Below are 21,741 nucleotides of genomic sequence, written 5' to 3' on the forward strand. Positions count from 1 at the left end.
TGTCAAATATAACACTTTTGTGTCCAGAAGCATATTGGCGAGGGATATCAATTCAACGAATTTGCTTGTTATTTATGTATTCTCTTTTACTACTGCAGGAGGGAGCACCACTGATGACAGTCACACTGCCTATGTCATGGTCAACAAGAAGAAACTTCCCAGCGGCAGTAGCTTTAACAGAAGTGCGAATCCTTAGATGGGTTACTTGTAGAATTCAGATTTAGTATTATTTAATAACTTCATTCTATTTACTTTTCCCCATACCTTTCTAAACATATTTATATGTCAACCCTTGTGGACATAGTTATAACTATTGATTTAATAATAAATGTTTAAAAGGAATTGTTGTTTATTGACAGATACAATTAATATAGTTTGAGATGGTTTTCATGGTTTTGATAACGTAATAATATAAACCACTGTTTTTCTGTGGTCATAAACTCATCTTTTTTTAAACATAAGACGGACCTTTCCATGTTTATAACTCTATTTTTACTGAAGTTGTATTTGGTGAGATGCGTCAGTTGACTTTTGCTTTCAGTTCTGGCTGTGATACTCTGTTTTGGGCTTTTGGGGTTTGGAAAACGCCATATGGACCTTAGCAGCAAGTTTGAGCCCCCTATCAAGGTGACCAAGCTTTGTGTTTAACCCTTTATCACTTAAATACGTATTTTAACACATTTGTAGTCCCTTTGAAAGTAAAATTTAATTAAAGACCTTTCTAACTAGATTCAATTTTTAAAGACTTCATTTTCAACTCTCAGATACTGATGAGCAGCTAACAGCATAAAACCTGATCAGTCTGTGAGTTACTTTGCACATAGCCTTTTTCACTTTGCTTCTGAGTGGGAAAGGATTAAGCTCCTTAGCCATCTGCTGTGTTTACTACATGTTATTTGACATACCCACATTTTTATGTAGTTATCAATTCTTTTCCAATTTAACATAAGGTATTTGCACATCATATTATGTACAAAATAAAACCTTTGAAAAGGTCGCTGCAGCGCAGTGGATATGGTTTTGGCCTAGAGACCAAGAGGTCGACACTGGTTAAGCTCCTACTTTTAAAGCGTTCTTTAGATAGAAACCAAGTACTGGTTCTACCGGACTGGACTGGACTGAACCACTAATCTGGGATGACATCGAATGCACATGTTGTCTCCAGCATAAGGTTCAATTACATGCATATGATTGTTGTTTGTTAAACATTCCCAGTCAGGTCCCAGGCAGATCACATCGGCTATCTGGACGTACCATTTTGGGTATGACAACAAAGGCTGGCCTAGCCTGGAGCGTACTGCAGCCCTCCTCAATGACTCTGGTGAGTCTGGATTCATAGTTTAGAGACATTGGCATTTGTATTGAGGCTAAATGAGTGAATAATGAATACTTTTTATGAGTAGTACTTTAATATACTCTTACTTATTGTTAACGCTTTTTTATTTTTATGCCCCCGGATCGAATGATCGGGGGTATATTGTTTTTGGCCTGTCTGTCTGTCATTCTGTGGAAAATTTTAACCTTGGTTTAAGTTTTGCAATATTGAATAACTTTTGCTTTATTGAAGATAGCAGTTTGATATTCGGCATGCATGTGTATCTCATGGAGCTGCACATTTTGAGTGGTGAATGGTCAAGGTCATCCTTCAAGGTCAAAGGTCAAATTAATGGCTTCAAAGCGGCGCAATAGGGGGCATTGTGTTTCTGACAAACACATCTCTTGTTAGTTCAAGTTTTAGATCACTTGAGCACAACATGCTCATGGTTAGTTTTTGTGGTAACCTTAAGATGTCTAACGGCAACAGTTACCTTATGACAAAACTGTAGAGGCCAATTGTATTGTCCAATCATCATAGAACTTGGTCAGAAACGTTTTAACAAAGAAATCTCAGCCAAGTTCGAAAATGGATCATGTTGTGTAAAAAAAAGGTCAGTATGCCAAATATAGGAAAAAGCTTGTAAACACTATTTAAAAAATCCCATTGTTTGCCCAATCTTCAAGAGTTTTGTATCTTTATTCTAATGATGTCTCAGCTGACTTCAATTGGTTCTGGTTTGTTGATAAACATGAGAACCTGAGGACAGGGCAGTTTTATTGACATGGCTATAGTTAAACCTTCTGAACAGTCTTGAAGTCACATTTTTTTCACAGTCATGCAACTATCTCAGAACATTTGTGTTAATTTATGATTTTTTTTTAGTGTGAAAATCAGGTACGGGTCTGTTTGTTTGAGATATTTGTTTCAATAATATCTCAGCCAAGTTTGAAAATGGTTCTGGTCACATTTTTTGTTCAATCTTCTAGAAGCTGTCTCAAAACATTTGTTTTAGTAACATCTCTTTTTTTTAGAATGGTTCCTTAAGCCTCACAAAATCTTCTCATATAAGTTCAGTTCTTTTGGATCTCAGAAAAGCAACATAGTGCCTTTGGCCCTCTTGTTTGTTAGGAAGCTATTTTCCATGTGCAATTATTTGACATATGTACATATACTGATAATTTATGGTTTTGCTTTTGTCTTTTTGATCAAATTCAAAAAGCATGTGAAAAAATTATTGACAGTAATAATATAATGTTATTAATTAGTTGAATTCATATTGGCTGTGTTATTAAGCTTAATACAGCCGTATTGGCCTGAGGCCGCAGGTCGAAGGACGATACGGCTGCCTGAATCTCAATAACAATGCCAATATGAATTCAACTAATGAATGACAATTTTATTAATTAACTTTATTATATTATTCAGCAAGAAAAGTTTGAATTTCACTTTTGAATTATCCAATTATTTTTTTTCGTACCCAAGTTATTTTTCGTACTCAATGTTTTTTTTCGTACTCAAATTTTTTTTCGTACCCAAATTTTTTTCTAACCCAATATTTTGTTCGTACCCAAATATTCGTACCCAAATTTTTTTTGGTACCCAAATTTGTGTTTGTACCCAATTTTTTGTTTATACCCAATTTTTTTGGGGGTGTACAAAAAAAAAATGTGGGTACGAAAATGTTGGGTATGAAAAAAAAATTGTGTACGAATATTTTGGGTACGAACAAATTATGCCAAAAAATATTGTGGGTATGAAAACAAATTTGGGTATGAAAAAAAATGGGTACGAAAAAAATTGGATACGAACAATTTTGGGTACACATTTTTTTATTAGGAAAGATTCTTATATAAGGCAGAGTTTTTCCTTGTTTCTGATTGGCTGAATCTCGTATTGACCGACTTTTTCCCGCATTGCCTCTGTTTTTCCATATTGGAAGCCTTTTTCTCATATAAGGGGAGTTTCAAGCTTTATTGGAGAGGCTCAACTTGTATGGGGCGAACAGATTGAACACATTCTCGTCTAATATTATAAAGTTAATTAATAATTTGTACTATAACGAGGACTACTGTATTTTGACCCTTATGCTGATAAGGCTAGCTTAGTAGAGTGCTGGACTATATATTAGCAGTTTTGGGGTTAGATTCCTAGTGGGGCTACATAATTTGTTAGGGGAATTGTCCTGATATTATTTATATATCCATTCTCCCCCTACTTCTGATTTAACCCTTTCCCCATCGCAAAGCAAAATAAAGTGAAAATGGCTTTTGCAACCAGCATATAACCAGAACAGCCTGCGAGTAACTTGCAGTCTGTTCAGGTTTTATGCTGTCTGGTGCTCATCCGTATCTAAGGATTGAAAATGAAGCCTTTAAAACTTGAATATAGTAAGAAGTCTTTAATTAAATTTAATTTAACTTTCTAAGTGACTACACATGCGTCAAAATAGGTATCTAAGTGGTAAAAAGTTAACTAGGGCAGTTGTCAGATAATGGCATTCGTATATGGACTAAGTACTCACAAACAAGCTAAACCATTAAAAGTGAGCTTAGGATGACTGACCGCCAAAATATGACTGAAATAATGTAGAAAACAGCCAACGATCCAAATAATCAAATTATGAGCCCTACCTTTTCCCCCAGGCGCTGACGTGATAACCATGCTGGAGAGTGATGCCTCCAAACCGTTCCTAGGCAACAATGACCTTGGCACATGGCTCGGTGAAAAATTAGGATTCTACGTAGATTTTGGACCTTCTACACGGGACCATACTTGGGGGTTTGTGTTGTTAGGAATTGTATTAACTGTAAAACATGTTTTGCAGGTGGCTTATGTTCATGCCAAAAAAAAATAGTAGTATGTACTAGTGCTGTAATACATTTTAGAAACCCTAGAGAAATATTATAAAAAAACATGTCAATTGGTTGATTTAATATCAAATGTTTTATTAATAATATTGATAAACAAAAGTTCCTTGCATCTAAATGATGTCTTACATAAGGATTGCATTGTTATAAAAATGAATATTTAGTTCAATAGTATAATACAAATTTGTGTTCGTTATTGATTGTATGATAATTTTTAACTAATTATAATATTTGCAATTTCCTCGACAATAGCCACATATCATTAAGAATAATTATCTGTTTAAAAACTTGTCTTAAGCATTTTCAAGTAGCTACATCTCTAGTTGAATTTATATTGTGTATTAGAACATTAAATGTTGTTGTTCAAAGATAAAATTTCAATTGAACCATATTCAAAATAAATTATATAAAAGTTTAGTATGCAGTGTTATGAAAGTCCCCGTAGAATTTGCTGTGTTTGTTTTAGGAACCTGATACTGTCCAGGTATCCATTTGTGAAATCTGCTCATCACCTGCTGCCTTCCCCACATGGTATTGTATTCATAGCTATACTGATAGTTTATTTAATTATGCATATGTATAATATTATATATTTTTTAACATACACCTAAAGACTTACATGGTATCTAAGTTCCTTGCGTAGAAAAAATGAAAAGGTTTATCGCAACTGAAACCTGAATTATACAACCACTAGAAATCAAAGTTCCAATAAAAGTTTAAATAAAACAAGCATTCTTGATAGATAAATTTATTTATTTATATTTATATATTTATTCTAAGTTCTAAGATTGGGATACTGTCAAACAAGATAATTAATTCTGAAACATTTGACATTCTGCTTGCAAACAAGCCTCTTACAATTGCCTGTGCTGTCCCCAGGTGAGTTGGCCCCAGCCGTGTCTGCCACCGTAAATGTGTCCGGCAGTCTTGTGGACTTTGTGGTGACCCACATGGGCAACGACCGGGACAAACTGGACAGGAAACTGCAGGCCGAGTACCTGGCCAGGCTGCTCAGAGAGAGGTACGGGGAAAGGGCTGAGCTAGTTCTGGGAAAACTGGGCTTAATGCATGTGCTTACAGTCTACTCACAGATTTGTTTTTGCAGTACACTAAACCATGTTCTGGGAAAACTGGGCTTAATGCATGTGCATCAAGTATCGTCCCAGAAAGTAGGCACAGACTAACCAGGAATGAAACGTTCAGCTTTTATTGAGTTATATCGTTTAAAAGGGGTCTCATCTAAATGAAAATCCAGTTTTTATGGTAATTATTGTCACAGACTAATCTGGGACGAAACTAAACGCAAATGCATTAAGCCCAGTTTTCCCAGGCTTGTGCTAATGCTGTACACTGACAACTGCTGTACACTGATGCACTGCTTTATATACTGAACTCCCTATCCACTAAATTACAGTAAATCATATTATTTTTATTAACCAGGTTTTCCGAAGGAAAAAACTAGTTATAAGATTGGCGAATGTCTGCGGGTGGGCTGGCGGGCTGAACAAGCTTGTCTGGGCCATAACTTTGTCGTTCATTGTGTGATTTTAAAATCATTTGGCACATTTGTTCACCATCATTAGACAGTGTGTCGCGCGAAAGAATTACGTCAATATCTCCAAGGTTAAGGTCACACTTTGAGTTCAAAGGTCAAAAATGGCCATAAATGAGCTTGTCCGGGCCATAACTATGTCATTCATTGTGAGATTTTAAATCATTTGGCACATTTGTTCACCATCATGGGACAGTGTGTCGCACGAAAGAATTACGTCAATATCTCCAATGTCAAGGTCGCCACAACTAAAAATAGATTTATTTTTAAACAAACTTACAAAGGGGGTTAATTTTGTTTGTTCATTTCAAAAGTTCAGTTTGAGTTGTCTCCCTTTATCAGATTTTTTTTTCATTTGTTCACCATCATTAGACAGTGTGTCGCACGAAAGAATTATGTCGATATCTCCAAGGTCAAGGTCACACTTTGAGTTCAAAGGTCAAAAATGGCCATAAATGAGCTTATCCGGGCCATAACTATGTCATTCATTGTGAGATTATACAATCAATTGGCACATTTGTTCACCATCATGGGACCGTGTGTCGCACAAAAGAATCACATCAATATCTCCAATGTCAAGGTCGCCACGACTAAAAATAGATTTATTTTTAAACAAACTTACAAAGGGGGTTAATTTTGTTTGTTCATTTCAAAAGTTCAGTTTGAGTTGTCTCCCTTTATCAGATTTTTTTTCACAATGAAAACCTGGTTTTGTGACAATTTTGTCCCTTGTTCATTAATGATACAGTTCTTATTCAACAATCATGATGTGTGCCTGCCTATTAAATACAGAACAGGTTTCTTGTTTTGTAGCATCTGTAACTTTGTTCTGTTTTGTTTGAACAGAAAAAGATGCATTACTTTCTGTGCAATAATTATGAAATGTATTGAGTTTAAATCACATGCAACAAAATTTCAAACAAATATTCCACTTGTTTTGATGTACACAATAGCCATGGTGGATGTGCGTACGATATGATTTGTCACTATTTACCATCAAATACAGACTCAATATTAAGGGCAATACATTTAACAGTTATGCTATATGTGTTTTACTTATATAACACGTCAATGACATCCACATTGAACTTACGACAAACCCATTGGTGTGAATGTTTCTATGATCTAATGCAGTCAAATTGCATGACATTTTTCCAGTGAGAACCCAGTGGTGTTCATGGGCTATGTGACCTCCAAGCCTGGCAGCAATGAGTACCAGGAGCTCATACAGCGAGGCAACATGAAGGATATTGACGAGACCGACAAGAAGCGCTTCTGCGAGTACATCATGTACAGGGGTCTTATCAGGTAGCCATGTCTCTTGGGTTCAGAGTATGTCCATGTTTCTGTGGCTTTAACCTTTATTCTTTTATCCTCTCTTTATTATTAGCTCGACTGTTTTCGGAGAAAACCCGAGGTATTGTCATAGCCAGCTCGTCGTGTCCGCCGTCCGTGTCAAGGTTTGTTGAGGTTTTAAACATTGGCTCTAAAATCAAAGTCCTTCCACCTACAAGTTTGAAACTTCATGAGTTCTACACGCCACACCCATTTTTGGGTCACTAGGTCAAAGTCACTGTGACCTCTAAAAATAAAAAAAAATCTGACAAGCTTTCGCAGCCGAGCGTGGCACCCGTTATGCGGTGCTCTTGTTCTTTATACTACTGCAAGAAAGAGGTAAATTGAGGCTCAATTGGTCATTGTCGGCTCGGGTACTACTTACATGTACCCCGGGTATTCTTAAGTATACTTACATGTACCCCGGGTAAGGTAGATATACTAAAATGTACCCGGGAAATTAAATGCTAAATCGGTTGTTGTCGGCTATTTTTTTTAAATTAATTATATTTACATTGATGTCAATTTTCTGTAAAATTGAATTCAGGCAGGGGTATGCTCGGATCACGCACGGTGGCCTGAGTGACACAGAGGTCCAGATGGCGCGCTTTGAGATTCCAACTTCAGCCGAGTACCGTGACAACACTGTCGTAACCACAGACATCGAAAACAATGTCTTTCCAGCCAATGTGCTCTTTAATGAAAAGTAAGTCGTAAGTAATATATTTGATGTCTGAGATGGAACCCTTATGTTATTGCTTGCAGTATAAAAATTTCTCTGGTATTTAATAAATAACAGGTACTTATTAATTTCATGCTTGTGTGTTTTTAATAATTTGTTTCTCAAACAGTGCACAAGAAAAGGATAAACATGATATAATCTAATCTTCTACTAAATTTGTAATTTTTAACCAGGTTTTTTGAAGAAAAAAACTGGTTATTAGATTGGCCAATGTCGGCGGGCGGGCTGGCGGGCGGGCGGGCGGGCGGAACAAGCTTGTCCGGGCCATAACTCTGTCGTTCATTGTCAGATTTTAAAATCATTGGCACATTTGTTCACCATCATTAGAAGGTGTGTGGCGGGAAAGAATTACGTCGATATCTCCAAGGTCAAGGTCACAATTTAAGTTTGAAGGTCAAAAATGGCCATTAATTAGCTTGTCCGGGCCATAACTTTGTCGTTCATTGTCAGATTTTAAAATCATTTGGCACATTTGTTCACCATCATTAGATGGTATGTCGCACGAAAGAATCACGTCGATATCTCCAAGGTCAAGGTCACAATTTGAGTTTAAAGGTCAAAAATGGACATAAATGAGCTTGTCTGGGCCATAACTATGTCATTCATTGTGACATTTTAAAATCATTTGGCACATTTTTTCACCATTATTGGACGGTGTGTCGCACAAAAGAATTACGTCAATATCTCCAAGGTCAATGTCGCCACAACTAAAAATAGATTTTGAAACAACTATATAACTATGAAAGGATGATAACTCAAGAACGCTTAGGCCTAGGATCATGAAACTTCATAGGTAAATTGATCATGACTGGTAGATGACACCTATTGATTTTCAGGTCACTAGGTCAAAGGTCAAGGTCACAGTGACTTGAAATAGTAAAATGGTTTCCGAATGATAACTCAAGAACGCTTAGGCCTAGGATCATGAAACTTCATATGTACATTGATCATGACTGGCAGATGACCCCTATTGATTTTCAGGTTACTAGGTCAAAGGTCAAGGTCACAGTGACTTGAAATAGTAAAATGGTGTCCGGATGATAACTCAAGAATGATTATGCCTAGGATCATGAAACTTCATAGGTACATTGATCATGACTGGCAGATGACCCCTATTGATTTTCAGGTCACTAGGTCAAAGGTCAAGGTCACAGTGACTCAAAACAGTTAAATGGATTCTGGATGATAACTAAAGAATGCTTAAACCTAGGATCATGAAACTTGATAGGAACATTGATCATGACTGGCAGATGATCCCTATTGATTTTCAGGTCACTAGGTCAAAGGTCAAGGTCACAGTGATTTGAAACAGTAAAATGGTTTCCGGATGATAACTCAAGAATGCTAACCTCTAGGATCATGAAACTTCATAGGAACTTTGATCATGACTGGCAGATGACCCCTATCGATTTTCAGGTCACTAGGTCAAAGGTCATGGTCACAGTGACTCGAAACAGTAAAATGGTTCCCGGATGATAACTAAAGTATAATTAGGCCTAGGATCATGAAACTTCATAGGTACATTGATCATGACTGGCAGATGACCCCTATTGATTTTCAGGTCACTAGGTCAAAGGTCAAGGTCACAGTGACAAAAAAACGTATTCACACAATGGATTCCCCAACAACTGACAGCCTATATGGGGGGCATGCATGTTTTACAAACAGCCCTTGTTTTCTAATTGAAATCAAGGTCAATTTTACACAAGGGGCTTAACAATACACATTTAGAATTGTCTCCCTTTATCAGACTTTTTTTCAACTGAAAACCTGGTTTTGTGACAATTTTGTCCCTTGTTTTGTTGTTTTTTAGCTCGGCTGTTTTCGGAGAAAACCCGAGATATTGTAATAGCCAGCTCGCCGTCAGCCGTCCGCCGTAGGCGTCGTGCTAAAACCTTAACGTCGGCTATAAAATCAAAGTGTTTCCACCTACAACTGTGAAACTTTAATGTAGATGCACCTTGATGAGTTATACATGCCACACCCAATTTTGGGTCACTAGGTCAAAGGTCAAGGTCACTGTGACCTCTAAAAAAAATAAAAAAAATCTGACAAGCTTTCGCAGCTGAGCGTTGGCACCCGTTATGCGGTGCTTTTGTTATTAAATTAAAACGACAGGTCAACGTCTTTGTATGTTCGATATGTTAACCCACCAATGTTTGGTGTTTTTTTTTTTTTAAGGTTTGGCAAGCTCCACCACGGCCATGGGTATTTTAACACACATCGCTTCCACATGAGCACACCAAAGTATTTCTTACCATGAACTTGAACAACCACATACAACACGTTATACTCAAGATTTTCATGCTGTTCAGAGTATTTTACATGAATTTCAGCAACATTATTCTGCAAGACTTTCATATTGTAAAGAGTATTTTACATGAATTTGAACAACATTATTCTGCAAGACTTTCATATTGTACAGAGTATTTTACATGAATTTCAGCAACATTATTCTAAAAGACTTTCATATTGTAAAGAGTTTTAATACATTAATTTCAGCAACATTATTCTGCAAGACTTTCATTTTGTAAAGAGTATTTTACATGAATTTCAGCAACATTATTCTAAAAGACTTACATATTGTAAAGAGTATTTTACATGAATTTCAGCAACATTATTCTAAAAGACTTTCATATTGTAAAGAGTTTTAATACATTAATTTCAGCAACTTTATTCTGCAAGACTTTCATATTGTAAAGAGTTTTTGCTACCATGAATTTTAACAATAATTATTATTCCAAGTATTATTATTAGGTTCTAAATTTGTATTTGTTTTATATGTTTGTTTCTCATTTTGTTGTGAGTTTTTGCATATTTTCCCTGATGTTGAGCGAATGAGCAAATGAACAAGTGTGTGTTGGTTGACTCGAGATACTGTTTTTAAGACCTTTAATACATTTTTTAATCTTTAGATGTTAACACTGTTATTGCTATTTTGACTTTTTATTTTTGTTTCTGAAATTTTGTTTGTGGCTTTCAACTAAGACTTATTTTCATGCGTACACCTTCACTTTATGTTAAATGATGCCTGACTGATCATCTGACTGTTGTTAACTATCTATACAAATAAATGTTCTTACTTTTTTCACATATTATGACTAATATCTTAACTGTGTTTCATACAATTGCAAAATTGCATGGATGGCTGTAATTAAATCAAACAAAGTCATGGATAATAATATACGGCTGCTGTAAAAATTGGACCCCATATCTTGAAAGTTTGGAAAAGATTTTCAAGGAAAAGTTTATGAGTCGAGAGAGTTGTATGAACAAAGCACAATTACCCTTATGTGCATGGTGGTCTAACATTGTCTTCATTTTATGTCAGGAAACATTTGCAAAATGTTTGGTGAAAACAGTATGAGTAGGAGATCAGAAACAGGGATTTTTCTATATTTATGCCCCCCTTGGAAGAAGAGATGGTATATTGTTTTGCACATGTCGGTCCGTTGGTCGGTCGGTCTGTCCACCAGATGGTTTCCGGATGATAACTCAAGAGCGCTTAGGCCTAGGATCATAAAACTTCATAAGTACATTAATCATGACTGGCAGATGACCCCTATTGATTTTCAGGTCATAAGGTCAAAGGTCAAGGTCACAGTGACTCAAAATAGTAAAATGTTTTCCGGATGATAACTCAAGAATGCTAAGGCCTAGCATCATGAAACTTCATAGGTATATTGATCATGACTGGCAGATGACCCCTTTTGATTTTCAGGTCACTAGGTCAAAGGTCAAGGTCACAGTGACTGGAAATAGTAAAATGGTTTCCGGATGATAACTCAAGAGCGCTTAGGCCTAGGATCATAAAACTTCATAAGTACATTAATCATGACTGGCAGATGACCCCTATTAATTTTCAGGTCACTAGGTCAAAGGTCATGGTCATGATGACCCGAAATAGTAAAATGGTTTCCGGATGATAACTAAAGAACGCTTAGGCCTAGGATCATGAAACTTCATATGTACATTGATCATGACTCGTAGAGGACCCCTATTGATTTTCAGGTCACTAGGTCAAAGGTCACGGTGACCCGAAATAGTAAAATTGTTTCCAGATGATAACTCAAGAACGCTTATGCCTAGGATCATGAAACTTCATAGGTAAATTAATCATGACTCGAAAATGACCCCTATTGATTTTCAGGTCACTAGGTCAAAGGTCAAGGTCACAGTGACTCGAAACAGTAAAATGGTTTCCTGATGATAACTCAAGAATAATTAGGCCTAGGATCATGAAACTTCATAGGTAAATTGATCATGACTGGCAGATGACCCCTATTGATTTTCAGGTCACTAGGTCAAATGTCAAGGTCACAGTGACAAAAAACGTATTCACACAATGGCTTCCACTACAACTGATAGCCCATATGGGGGGCATGCATGTTTTACAAACAGCCCTTACTATGCATCATGGGATTCTGTAATAACTGTCCACAATTGTTCTCCATTATGTAGCTGTGTGTCAAATATAAGATCCAGGTTGCAAGGATCATGGTCAAAGACACACACAAAGGTCAAAATCACACATTTTAATTAAAAATGCCTTATTTGGTAAGGATTCTACCATACTTAAGTTCTACACCCATCCATAAACAAAATTTATTTGGCGGGGTATATCAATTCAACGAATTTGCTTGTTAAATAATGAAATTATGATCATGTTTATAATTTATTTCAAACACATTATCTAAATGCCAATGAGTAAACAAATCGCAACACATACTTTACGTTTAAATGTATTCTTATGATACTGTTTAAACGAAACCTTAGTAAATATAATACTGGACACTTGTATCATCAATTTTGAAACATTTTTTAGCAAAACAACTACACTAATTTCCCAATTTTAGTCAAAACGCCGCGAATTTTCCCAATCCAAAGGCAAACTCTAAACGGTGAAGAAAAAAAACTGTCAACATAAGGCATTAATTGATAATACATTCCGTCTTCCCCTGACAATTAAGTGATCAAGCTGTGACCCTAAAAGTCTCGGGAGTGGAATTTACCGGTAAAGGGTAATTCTAACTGTGCAAAAAAGTGTGACTTTGCTTTGTATTAGCATGCAAAGAGTAGTCCGCATTATACTAAACTTTTTAGTGTTACCGGTAAATCTCAATACAAAGACGCTGTGATGATGCCAATGTTCCGGGGGCTTGTGCTCAAATCAGCTAATCAAATACTGCGAATGTATTCATTCGGGTCTGCTGGCGTTATGTACAGGTCATTTTATGTGAACAGATTGGTTTCACAGCTTCGCCGGAAAAAAAACGGATTTATCTCGACACGATCGTGGTTTATTTATTAATTGAATTACTACGCGTCGGATGTGCAGTTAAAGTATTCTTTAATGACCGACAAATATACACCGATAATTATGTCTTAAATAAACTGTGAAACTTCAAAGAAATAATCAAAGTAAAGGCATCGTTTTGTCATCGACAAGCTTTTACAATGAGACATCTATATTCTTTCACATTGAAGTATTGACCTTGCATTTGAAACAGTGTGATTTACTCATGACTTCTGAATCGCAGTAATCATTTATGATAATACTTCAGTAAGTAGAAAGCAGATACGAAAGAAATCGATGTCAAACTACCCCGGTATTGATCTCCAAAAATGTCGTTGACCTTGAGCCAGCCTATGTCAAACTATCGATCTTCAATAATGTCATTGACCTTGAGCCAGCCTCAAACTATCGATCTTCAATAATGGCATTGACCTTGAGCCAGCCTATGTCAAACTATCGATCTTCAATAATGACATTGACCTTGAGCCAGCCTCACTTATACCTTCCATGCATCGTTTCAGTGACCGGTAGAGTGTAGAAAAACTATAGATACATGTAGTTAAGTGTTTTTAAAGGCTTTTGATATGTAGCGCAGGCACAAAAAATGAAGGCTTGAATGTTTGAACTTTAAAAGTGGCATGAATACTTATTGACTAGTTCAGTCATTCTTCAGCATATCGCCTTCTCGATGAACTTAACATTTGAACCAGGTTTTTCTAAAAATCCTTTTAAAAGATATTGAGCGTCCACGAAAATGGAGGCTCAAACCTATGACCTTGAAGTATGACCTTGATACGGCGTGACTGACTCAAGGCTTCTACGCATTTTCTGAATGAATTTACCATTTAATGAAAGTTTCATGAAAGTCGGTCTAAGGGTATAGGCGATATAGAGCGGACACGAAAGTATTACGGACAGACGAACAGACGAATTAACGGACGCAGGGCATTGATATAATCCCCAACCCTTTGCGGCGAGCGATTTAAAAATGTTAAATCGGCGTTATGTATAAAGGAAAAGCGCAGTTTATCTCTATACTGTATTATACATTCGTTTGTAGTAGTACTTCGTGCGTAATCGGCCTGATGTTTTACATCTATTTTGTAACCGATGCGTTGAAATGACATTGAAACTTGACCGTGACATTATCTGACGAAAACAAAATTCAGTATTGCCGTTTACTTGCTACAAGGTTCAGTGGTAAAACTGTGGGGACTTTCTATTGTGTATACATGGGATGGAAGAATCTGAAAAAATTCAAGAAATGACTAAACAAAATAAAAAACGATCGGTGGGGTTTAAATCGAACGCAAAGACAGCGGAGCATGTCGACAATACTGTAAGTTCGGTTTATTGTATTAGCGTTTTTCTTTTCGGTTATTATTCATTAGATTCAATTTACATAATTTTCAGAACTTTACTTATGAATACATAATGTTTTCTGTTGTATTCTTTTATATGCAATGTCATAGTATACATGTCTACTTCCTGTTGAGTAATATGGTCCTGTTAAATTAATTCTGAAAAACTACCTTAAATTCTTTTCGTTTTCGAACACTGTTGTTCACGTCCAAAAGTATTAATACACAAAAATATTCTCAAAAGACAATCTCCGGCTATTAAGAGAAACCCTGAAAATATACCTACCTATATTTCATCTACGTTTGGAGATTCCTATGTACATCGTCACTTGCCGGCGTGATAGCCTGCGTTTGTGAATACCGCACCGTTAAGTATTTACTACTAAAAGGATAAAGAGTGGACATTAACTTAATATGCTCGAATCATTGTCTTCAATAAATTCAAGTGTATTTTAATACAATGGGAATAATGTAATACTTAAGGAGCCTTTTTGCAATTTACCAAAACGTGAAAAGGTCCCTTTAAAGATATCTGGTAAAACCGACTTTATCAAGTGCACATAACTATTTACCTAAATAAAGCAGATTTAACAGACCACTGACTGCTTGTTCACATCCTTACGAAGAACTGTGCAACTGTATTACTACTTAACGCTTTCTGGTAGAACGATAACCTTTATAAATCAAAGCGCTATTGCATTATCTTAGACGCAACTCAGTTTTAAAAATTATGTTATAGCTTTTTACATCGCAAGTTTGAAATGAACACAACCAATTCAAATTTATAAAGAGCGTGTCTTAAAGCACAGGTCGAGATGTGTGTTCACTGTTTATCCTCATATGTATATTATAGAGATAACTTAGACAAAATAACAACAATATTTTTTTCGCAATAAGTTGCTGCACTTTAGAATTTTGGTTGCCTGGCTAAAGATTAACAAGCCTAGAATCATGTCCATGTTTTTTGTGTTATGTGTATCTAATACTATATCTATTTTCTTTAAATTGTTGATCAACAATTGTGTCGACATGACAGACTTTAAATGCATCATGTCCTGTTGTGAGCCGGAATTGAATCATTTCCTAGGCCTAATTGATCCAAAGTCGCCAATTTGTTTTCTATGTTTAATTGGATTGAGTTGTTCAAGCTTTGAAAAAGCTAGTTGCCCTGCTTTTTAGCCCAACTGTAACCAACTTTTGAAATTTAGTTTCCTGGGCTTAAATCTACTGGCCCCAGCCTAACATGCAACCACTAAACCTGTAAGTTATTCATGATGTAAGATCTGACAATGTATTGAACTCATTCAATTCAATTTTCAAACATTGAAAGGACGTTTTCACGTTTTGGTAATTGACAAAATTAAACGATTTCCTAATTTGGAGAGTTCTGTTGTTGTCGTTATATTTTTTCATACTACGATGATTGCTTATATATATAAAGTATAAAATACATCTCTCATTGTATGAGCAAGGATGACCGAGTAGTCTAATCGACAGACTTTTATTCCAGGGGTCAGTGGTTCGAGCCCAGTCGAGGGAAACTTTTTTCTTTAATTTTATTCTTGTTTTTCTTTTAAATGGAGCTTTTAAGATCCAATGTTTACATTTATCAATATAAAGCATTTAATGACAAACCGTGAAAAGGTCCCTTTCAGATGTTTACTAAAAATTCCACAAGGTAAAAATGTAGAACTCATTGGTTGTTTATTTGATTTAAAAGTGATTTTGTTTATTTGCCTTGTCAGCGAGGTTACTTTGAAGTTATCATCACTTTCATCTTTTTTTACATCATTAATAAAAAAGATAATTCAAGCTTCATTTTGGGAAAACAGGGCTTAATGCATATGCATTAATTATCATCCCAGTACCAGAGACTCTCTTTAAACAAAGCAACACCATACAATCAGAAAGTGTTGTCCTTGATTAGCTTGTGCACAATGCACAGGTTAATCAGTGTGCACAGGCTAATCTTATTTGACATGCATTGAGCCCCGTGTTCCCTGAAAGTTGCCAATATGTACAGATTTCAATGATAAATTGGCCAATGTCGTCGCACAAGCTGTTAAACACTAGACTGGCAAATGTCGTCGCACATTCTGTGTAACAGTGGTGAAGTATAAACAGGCAGATGGGGTTATCGTTCCCAGCGTAGTTAATAGCAGACTGACTTGCTAAACTCCCTCAACATTAATTTCCCACCAGCGCGAACAACTAAAACACAAGCCTATTTACCCAAATTAAAGCAGATGACACTGATCATCGAGTTCTTGTTTTCATCTGCAAGGATTTATTACCGTCAACCAGTTTCAAAAAACAACAAAAAAAACACATGTGTAATGTGTCAAAGGATTAACGCAAATAAGAGTAATTCTGATAAACCGCAACTGACTGTCATTAGTAATAGGAGAAAAACTGGTTGTCCGAAAAAAATTGAGTTTCAAACAATAATTACTTTGGCGAAAACAGGATGTCCCGAAAATTTAGAGTGATTAATTTATTCCGTAATCACGATTCGAACATCATATCGGCATACGCAATTTACATTATACTTTCATAGACCGTGAGCTCGGAAAATTACTTGTCTCACTCAATTAATTAATCGGAGATCAGGTGAATGGATTGATACATTGTCAGCAATACTTGACGGGTTTAACCGAGGTATACACGAATAACCAGTGTTTCAAATCTGTTAGCGATTTGTTGGAAAGTTGCAAGGCGCTTGCAGTGCGCTTGCGCTCTATGGATTGCGTAATCTCTGTCTTGTTGTAAAACGCTTGCACCAAAACTCAGGGGGCGCATGCTCGATCCCTTGCTCAACACTAACTCGTCTTTTGCATGAACCGTCTTCCGATATGGGTGTTACTAAAGCTGCTTCACATTGGATCCCTACGGTCGTCTCTGGAACGTGCCGTCTTCTGTATCTTGCATTGTTCCTGTAAGCCAAATAAAACGTCTTCTTGAGGGAGGTTCTCAGTATGATGATAAACATCTACCCGCACACCAAATGTATCCACATTCTTCGTTTCAGATGGTCGACCTGCCGTTTGAGACGCTCTCCTGCTTTAGCGAGATCGAGGTCCGGACGTTACAAGACTCTGAGCCGTGCCACATTACAAGCATGCTGATGCTATCGCCGGACCTGCTGTTGACCGTCGACCATGAGAACTACGCCATCAAGCTGATGGACGTGTCCCGGAACAAGACCCCCATGCTACTGACCTCGTTCTCCACTGAGTCGCCGCCCTGGGACGTCGCGAAAATCGATCAGAACCACGTGGCTGTCACCCTGCCCAAGGAGAAAAGCATTCTCATTCTGAAAACGGAGCCCCGGCGATTAATCTACCACAAGACGTTGAAGATGGAAGGTAAATGCGTCGCTATAACCGCCGTACAGGGAAAAATGCTCGTGTCTTTCAATTCCATCCGGCACAAGGCGTCCGTTCAGCTCTTGAATCCTGATGACGGCGCTGTGATCGAGAAACTGGATCTAGACGGTGTACAGTGCGTACCGGATGTTGCGGTTAACGAGGAAGAAACGGTCGCGTTTGTATCTGATGCTTCAAACAACTCTATTTTCAGGGTTAGTGTCAATGTGAAGGCGGGTAGCGGTGATGAGGAGGGGCCGAAGTTAAAGGTACTCGACTGCTTCGAGCACGCGGAGCTCAAGCGGCCTTGCTGCACGTTGCCGCTGAAGGACGGCGGGATGCTCGTCTGCAGCAACGGAAACAACCAGCTCCTGCATGTGTCGCCGTGCCTTGAGAAAGTGGTGGTGGCTATGTCGGAGGTTCACGAGCTGTACTCACCGCGTGCCATCTGCTACGACGAGCTGCATCACCGGCTGTTTGTGAGTCATGGCTTGGATCAGAACCAGCAGTTCCGCGACTACATCAAGTGCCTCGCAAAAGAGCCGTGACCTACTATAACTGTACATCTTCCCGATAGGCCCATACTCGCCGGACTTCTGATTACGCTCATACGTCTGTAACCGAAATGTAGTCTGATCTACGACGATATTTAGAGGACAAAGTGGTGTTTTTTTTCTGAGCTCATCAAAAGTTGCCGTTCTGTTGGCTGATGCGGAGGGTAAAAACACGCATTTCAATAAACACATTTAATGTACGTGTTATCTATGTGTGTGCACTGTCGCAAACAATAGATGCCATAGAACTTCAATACGTGCAGCGACGATACAGTTTATATTCGTTACATGACTAACATGTTTTATTATTGAATATAATTATCTAGATTTAATAAGAATATCGAGACTTTTACTTTTATCGGCATTTACGATTGTGGGGTGTAGTTTTCGTTGTTTAGTGTCTAATGATCATTTATGTAAATCTGTGAATTAAAAGTGTTATTGTAAAGGTTGTATACATTTAGAAAAAAACGCGCATTATAACACCATATACCTCCAAATATTGGAACAACGTTGCATAAGCAATTTAACGCTTGAACGAATATAAATAGTAGGCAGGATTTTGTTCAAATCTTTTGTGGCATTCTTTTTAGCTGATTTGTTATCGGTAAACCATATTTCTTCTATAACCTACATGAATACGTCTTACTATATATGTTTTGACACATATACGTTAGGAACATTTTTAGAAGAACCGTTTTTAATGCAAAAAATATTATATGTTTCCATTAGTTCATTGTACGCAGTATTTTTTCAGGTAAGCTACGAATGTTCTGCAGTTAAGGTCAAGTTAATGATCAAACAGTGTATTTTATACAGAAGTACAATTCAGTCATTTTCCTAAAATTGGTGAACAATATCTGGTAAGAAAACCATAGCACCATTTACTTTTTATGCAAACCAACTCAGTCCCATCATTATCAATGAGATCAACAAGAGGTCCAAAGTCCTTAGGTCGCTCACCTGAGACCCGAAAGTTTTGTTGAGCGTCTTTTGTGATGTTTGTGTCATAGATGTGGCCTCTGCTCTGCTTTTTACACAGAAATTATTTTTAACTCAGTTGAAATGCCATTAGTGCAGATGTTCTGGTCCACATGATTGCTGATTTGGCAAAAAATGTTACTGGAGTGTTTAAGAGGCTTCAGTGAAGACATGTAAGAAAAACTGCTCCACCTCCTGGTGGCCATCTGTTTTAATAGACTTAAACCATTATCAAAAGCCATCATTATATAATTTGGAAAAAACAACACATTTTGTGCAAGTGTCCAGAAGGTTGGGCAAAAAAGGGGACAGCTAGTATTCACAAGCTTTCAATATAGGCATAAAATGAAAACTTACACAACCCTGGCGGCACCTGGCGGCAATGGTTTAAAACAAAGTTGCGCACACAATACATACATGCAAATACGGGCTTGTCACATTACATACTTCTTTTAAATGAACATCTCAAATAACTTGGGACCAATTAACTGATATCCTTCTTAAGTTAGCTTCTTTAAGAACCTTGAGACGTTTATTCTGCAAAAAAATGGAAATTCAACTTCCAGATAAGTGTCAATCAGAGAGATAGAAGTGAATTCCCAACAGGCCATGCATTCTTGATTGGATGTCAACCGCTATGAAATTTATAAACAGTTCTTTCTCTCATTAGTAATTTTCTGCAAAAATAAATATCATCTGAAATTTTCAGAATCTGAAATGAAGGGTGTTAATAAAGCAATAAAATAAGTTTGTTGCTGTTCACAACCAACCGATCATCATCATCATCTTCTTCTTCAGAACGACACAAAATCAACAGTATTTTTTTTTGCCATGTAACTCTATATAACATAGGCAAAATGTATATTCAGACGACTGCATTACATAAAAATGTCATAATATCAATTTATTTAATTCAATTGTTATACTGGTAATTTCTTCAAATGCTTCCTTATATAAGAAAAAAGCTTCAGAGCAAATGATGAAGATTGGCAAAAAAGCAAATGCAAATTAGGTTCATACGGTTTTACTATTGTCATATAAAAAACACGGACTACCCCTAAAAGATATATTATTCAGTGGACCTGAACCATTATCAAACTATCAAAATATCATCAAAATTAATGTTCTGAGCAAGTTTCATTAATAATTGACAAAGAACGTGACTTAAAGAATGTTCACAAGGTCTAAAGCCATATAAAACACAGCCAGGGCATGTGGGATTCTTGTTATAAAACAGACTAAAACGATGTTCAAACCCTGCCCAGATATCATATATGATCCTAATAAACGGGACATATCAATTTTAGAACTCAGCCATGATATCACACGAACAAGTTTCTAGAAAGTTCACAAGCTTTCTCCTTCATTTGACATAGTGACCTCGTTTTTGACCTCACAGTTTCAAATCTTCTCCGAGATATCATTGGGACAATAAAATTGCATCTTGAGTGTAAAAATGTGGACGATGAACTGTAAATGTGGACAATGAACGACTTTTAACTTATGATTGACAAACCCTTGTCAAATAATAACGCACTTTTTACCAAAACACACATTTAGCGCACTTAAAAGTGCGTTAATTGTGTGTTTTTTGTTAATATGTGCGTTTTCAGTGTTCAAAAGTGCATTTAAGTGCGCTTTTTGTGCGTTTTTTCTATTCAAGTGCGTTATTTTAGTGAAAAAGTGCGTTTTTTGTGTGTTTTCTTCATCTGTAAGTGCGCTTTTGAGTGTAGATGTGAGCAAAATGTGTGTTTTTTATCTAAGAAGTGCGTCTTTTATTTAGGAAGTGCGTTTTTTGTGTGTTTTCTTCATCTGTAAGTGCGCTTTTGAGTGTAGATGTGAGCAAAATGTGTGTTTTTTATCTAAGAAGTGCGTCTTTTATTTAGGAAGTGCGTCTTTTATCTAAGAAGTGTGTTTTAAGGTTTACAGATGTGGGTTTTTTCTCACAAAAGTGCGTTTTTCTATTTTGATGTGCGTCTTTTTTAAGCATAAGTTAGTCTTTTATTTCATAAGTGCGTTTTTATCATATGATCTGTTTTAAAAGGATGTATCTAAAAAGACACATGTTTAACACACTTCTTAAAAAGTGCGTCTTTAACAACCGTTTAGCAAATGTTGTACAGAAATTGAACAAGAAACAAAATTGTTGCAGGCTCTAACAATTTATTTACATCAAATGATTAAACATAGACATATATCTCAGTAACCTGTAATAATATAAGGGGCAGTTTGAATAATTACTGGTTGTCCATATTAACCTGTTTAATGTTTACATACTTTATCATACAATTTCAATGCATACCTATTGCTTACGTTTTAATCTCAAACATTTCTAAAAATTTCCACCTAAATCAGACTGTGCGTAACTAA

At 36.6% G+C, this 21,741-nt stretch overlaps 2 protein-coding genes across 3 annotated transcripts in view; both read left to right on the forward strand.

Moving 5' to 3' along the window:
* LOC127870988 (PGAP2-interacting protein-like) overlaps positions 1-10,344 on the forward strand; it is a 38,514-nt gene extending 28,170 nt beyond the window's left edge. For both annotated transcript variants that reach the window (XM_052413601.1, XM_052413599.1), the window contains exons 8-16: positions 99-182; positions 542-627; positions 1,216-1,321; positions 3,961-4,096; positions 4,652-4,716; positions 5,065-5,206; positions 6,896-7,045; positions 7,620-7,778; positions 9,996-10,344. In XM_052413601.1, the coding sequence (XP_052269561.1) occupies positions 99-182; positions 542-627; positions 1,216-1,321; positions 3,961-4,096; positions 4,652-4,716; positions 5,065-5,206; positions 6,896-7,045; positions 7,620-7,778; positions 9,996-10,077 (1,010 nt within the window). In that variant the 3' untranslated portion in view covers positions 10,078-10,344. The remainder of the gene's footprint in view (positions 1-98; positions 183-541; positions 628-1,215; positions 1,322-3,960; positions 4,097-4,651; positions 4,717-5,064; positions 5,207-6,895; positions 7,046-7,619; positions 7,779-9,995) is intronic.
* Positions 10,345-14,192: 3,848 nt separating this feature from the next.
* Positions 14,193-18,838, forward strand: LOC127873520 (uncharacterized). The gene is made up of 2 exons (XM_052417402.1): positions 14,193-14,449; positions 17,500-18,838. Exons 1-2 carry the CDS (start codon positions 14,348-14,350, stop codon positions 18,382-18,384), a joined length of 987 nt encoding a protein of 328 aa, XP_052273362.1. The 5' UTR covers positions 14,193-14,347; the 3' UTR covers positions 18,385-18,838.
* The last annotated feature ends 2,903 nt before the right edge of the window (positions 18,839-21,741 follow it).

The sequence above is a fragment of the Dreissena polymorpha genome, chromosome 3 (assembly GCF_020536995.1).
Source record: "Dreissena polymorpha isolate Duluth1 chromosome 3, UMN_Dpol_1.0, whole genome shotgun sequence".
In the NCBI taxonomy this organism is placed as follows: domain Eukaryota; kingdom Metazoa; phylum Mollusca; class Bivalvia; order Myida; family Dreissenidae; genus Dreissena; species Dreissena polymorpha.